Raw genomic sequence first — 4,593 nt, 5'->3', positions numbered from 1 at the left:
AAAAGCAAGTGTCATGAGTATGTCTTCAGTCTTATTTATACATCTAAAATAAACACATGCAATCTTGAAGACAAGACTCAAATATACAACCGTTAATTAACTTCAAATAATTGAATTTTGTACCCAAGAGTTATACTTTTACCTAAAAAGTTGTATATGATCTTTATATGAAATACAACTACTTAATATGAAATTGTTTAAGTGATTTATCAACTTTGTGATAAACTTTCGTACACTTTACTTTTTACATGTAACCATGATATTATTTAATCATGTACTATTACCTCCTTACAAGGGTTTTTTTTTTTTTTTTTTTTTTTTTCTTACAAGGGTTTTTTTTTTTTTTTTTTTTTTTTCATCTTTTTCATTTCATGGCAACCATTCTAACACCATGGGTTTTGATGAATTTTCTTGGATCCAAATATATGTTGTTAGATATGAAGCCTTTGTAGAAACTTTGTGTGGTTGGGTTGTGTGTAACAGAGAAATATAGGCGACGGCGCTAAAAATATTATCATTTTAATATGTTTTGGGATTATTTTTGTAATTAATATATTGAAAATGGAGAAAATATCTAATAAAACGTGGTGTGTGTATATATATATATATAATGTATATATATATTGGTTGGTAACCAGGATGTTCGGGCTAGCTTGCGTGCACTTTAATTGTCTTCGAGACCGATTGAACACCCTATAAGTCCAATGAATCATGTAAGCCACAAAACTGGTAGGTAGTCCAAAGTGGTTTAAACTCAGGAAATTAATGAAGGGAACAAACTTCTTAATTACCAAGGAAACCCTTGGGGTTACTTGTATAATATTCGTAATTGTTTGCATTGAAAGAGAGAAAATATTCTAATAAAAAAGATGTTGTTATAGTTATTTATTCTTAATGGGTTGTGACATTTTTATATATTGACCAATTTTTTATATTACTTTTATTTTGTCATCCTTATTAGTGATTACAAAGGGTACTTACGTATTTTAACAGATTTGTGAGCTAGAAAACCAAGATTCCTAGTGTCCATCAGGTGATCAGCTTTGGAACCGAAGTCCCCTAATTTTACTATTTCAAAACGTTAGGGTTTTTAGTGTCACTTTTTAAAACCTGTGGAGCTCAATGCTATTAGATAAATCTTGAGGTATTAATTTTGAGCCCCCGTTAATTCCCATGGATTACATAATTTACTAAAGAAAACTTGGTCAAATGTGGATAAAGGGACCTAGAAAATACAATAAAATAACTAAGTTTGAATGGGAGAGTCTGGGTACATGTTCAGTATTCTTTAATCTCTCATTCATTCTTCTATTCATTCAACTTTTGTATATTGTGTAAAATATGCATCAAACATATTTTACATCGACGCGTAATTTTGGATAATTAATTCTAATAAATATTAGAAATTTTAGATTCTATGCTTTAAATTTTATTTATGTTCAAGGTTGCCAATAGTTTTTATTTAATTTATATATGTCATATAACTATATATCATGAATCTTAAGTTTTTTAACAATCTTATGTGTTATTTTTTATTGATATTAATAACAATTATTTTAGTTTCACGAATTAAAATACACCATAAATCCGTCATAATATTCTATCTATACGTACGTATAAACAAGGTAAAAATTATGATAGAATTCATAAAAGTTATTTTATATATCCAGAGCTACTTATAAATATATTGTTTTTAACAATTAATTAAGATTATTTCATGTGTTCCACATTTTATATCCTAACATTGGCTAACTTAGGCTCCACACCATATAGTATTACGAAAAAATAAAAATAATTATAAATTGCCATAATCGTAAAATTATATTTTGATAGTAAGCTTATAATAATCTTAAAAATTGTATTTGCCCGGCTTTCACTATCATCTCACCAGTCAACAATATTACTCTTTCTCCTCTCTTCTTAGTCCAAGCCACCACAATCTCTACCCTCCGATCTCCAATTCATCTACGGCTCAGATCTCTTTCCGACTAACCCCGCGATTTCCTTCTGCCACCCTTAAAGCTCACCTACCATGACCAACGACTGTTAATTACTACAACGCAACCAAGTGGTCTCTCTTTTCTCTATATATACACCTTCACTGTCTCTCGTTTACTCAGGAAATCCATTTAATTTATTTACATAGATTTATCAGCTCTCTACCTGAGTTTTTCACTTCTCTTTCTTGTTAGTATTTGTCTGTTTTATACACGGTAAAGCAATGGAAGCAGCTGCAATTAACGGTCTTGAAAACGGGTGTTTTGCTTCTAATGATCCCTTGAACTGGGGACTAGTGGCTGAGGGTCTTAAAGGGAGTCATTTGGATGAAGTGAAGCGTATGGTGGCGGAGTACAGGAAGCCGGTGGTGAAGCTCGGTGGTGAGACTTTGACGATTGCCCAGGTTGCTGCCATTGCAACTGATGAGTATGGCGTCAAAGTTGAGCTTTCAGAGTCTGCCAGAGATGGTGTTAAGGCTAGCAGCGACTGGGTCATGGAGAGCATGAATAATGGAACTGATAGTTATGGCGTCACCACTGGTTTCGGTGCAACTTCCCATAGAAGAACCAAGAACGGTGGCGCTCTTCAAAAGGAGCTCATTAGGTAAGCTTTATGAACCATTTGTTTTTCTTTTAATTTCTTTTTCTATAAAGATGATATTTGCAGAATGATTAAATATAATTAACGAAACTAACGCTAAAAATATTTCTTACAGATTCCTGAATGCTGGAATCTTCGGTAATGGAACAGAGTCGTGCCACACACTGCCTCATTCAGCAACAAGAGCCGCCATGCTTGTTAGGATCAACACTCTTCTCCAGGGCTACTCTGGAATCAGATTTGAAATCTTGGAAGCAATTACCAGTCTTCTCAATAACAAAATTACTCCATGCCTCCCACTTCGCGGCACAATCACTGCCTCCGGTGATCTAGTTCCTCTGTCATACATTGCCGGATTACTTACCGGTCGCCCCAATTCAAAGGCCACCGGACCTAATGGAGAAGTCATTAGTGCTCAAGAAGCCTCTAAACTCGCTGGTTTTGAGTTCTTTGAATTGCAGCCTAAAGAAGGCCTTGCTCTTGTGAACGGTACTGCTGTTGGTTCTGGAATGGCTTCAATGGTTCTTTTTGAGGCTAATGTTCTTGGTGTGTTATCCGAAATTTTGTCAGCAATTTTCGCGGAAGTGATGCAGGGGAAGCCTGAATTCACTGACCATTTGACACACAAGTTAAAGCACCATCCAGGCCAGATTGAGGCTGCAGCAATTATGGAACACATTTTAGATGGCAGTTCGTATGTAAAAGCTGCCAAAAAATTGCACGAGATGGATCCTCTTCAAAAGCCGAAACAGGATCGTTATGCCCTCAGGACTTCACCACAATGGCTTGGCCCACTGATTGAAGTTATCAGATTTTCAACCAAATCAATTGAAAGGGAGATCAACTCCGTCAATGACAACCCTCTGATCGATGTTTCAAGGAACAAGGCTTTACATGGAGGCAACTTCCAGGGGACCCCAATTGGTGTCTCAATGGACAATACACGTTTGGCTATTGCATTGATTGGAAAACTTATGTTTGCCCAATTTTCGGAGCTTGTCAACGACTTTTACAACAATGGGTTGCCATCAAATCTCTCTGGCGGCAGAAATCCAAGCTTGGATTACGGTTTCAAGGGTGCTGAAATTGCCATGGCTTCCTATTGTTCAGAGCTCCAATACCTTGCCAATCCAGTCACCAGCCATGTCCAAAGTGCCGAGCAACACAACCAAGACGTGAACTCCTTGGGACTCATCTCTTCAAGGAAAACTGCTGAAGCTGTTGACATCTTGAAGCTCATGTCTTCTACATACTTGGTAGCACTTTGCCAAGCCATTGATCTGAGGCACGTGGAGGAGAATTTGAAGAACACAGTTAAGAACACCGTGAGCCAAGTAGCTAAGAAAGTTCTAACTATTGGAGCAAACGGAGAACTTCACCCATCAAGATTCTGTGAGAAAGATCTGATCAAAGTGGTTGATCGCGAACACGTTTTCGCTTACATAGATGATCCCTCCAGTGCCACCTATCCATTGATGCAAAAGCTAAGGCAAGTACTTGTTGATCATGCATTGAACAATGGCGAAAATGAGAAGAATGCGAACTCTTCAATCTTCCAAAAGATTGGAGCTTTTGAGGAGGAATTGAAGGCCATTTTGCCTAAAGTGGTGGAGACTGCTAGAATTATGATTGAGAATGGAAACGCAGCGATTCCCAACAGGATCAAAGAATGCAGATCTTATCCATTGTACAAGTTTGTGAGGGAAGAGCTAGGAACAGGATTCTTAACTGGTGAGAAAGTAAAGTCACCAGGAGAGGAATTTGATAAAGTACTCACAGCTATGTGCCAGGGTAAGATCATAGATCCAATGCTAGAGTGCCTCACAGACTGGAATGGTGCCCCTCTTCCACTCTGCTAGAGTGTTTTTTATTTTTTATTTTCTTTAAATTTCATTATTTTCAATTTCTTGTGAAAGGAATTGCCTAATGCCATGTTATTAAATGATTAAATATTCATTTGTAATGTGCTTTTCTGAATATAGAAAATGAGAAATG

At 36.4% G+C, this 4,593-nt stretch overlaps 1 protein-coding gene across 1 annotated transcript; it reads left to right on the top strand.

Moving 5' to 3' along the window:
* Positions 1-2,195: 2,195 nt before the first annotated feature.
* Positions 2,196-4,593, top strand: LOC116144459 (phenylalanine ammonia-lyase-like). The gene is made up of 2 exons (XM_031429901.1): positions 2,196-2,601; positions 2,714-4,593. The coding sequence occupies exons 1-2, from the start codon at positions 2,222-2,224 to the stop codon at positions 4,455-4,457; spliced, it is 2,124 nt and encodes a 707-aa protein (XP_031285761.1). The 5' UTR covers positions 2,196-2,221; the 3' UTR covers positions 4,458-4,593.

Source organism: Pistacia vera, unplaced genomic scaffold, assembly GCF_008641045.1.
Source record: "Pistacia vera cultivar Batoury unplaced genomic scaffold, PisVer_v2 Contig445, whole genome shotgun sequence".
Lineage (NCBI taxonomy): Eukaryota > Viridiplantae > Streptophyta > Magnoliopsida > Sapindales > Anacardiaceae > Pistacia > Pistacia vera.
Note: the sequence above shows the minus strand (reverse complement) of the source record. Positions and strands in the feature narration are given on the sequence as shown.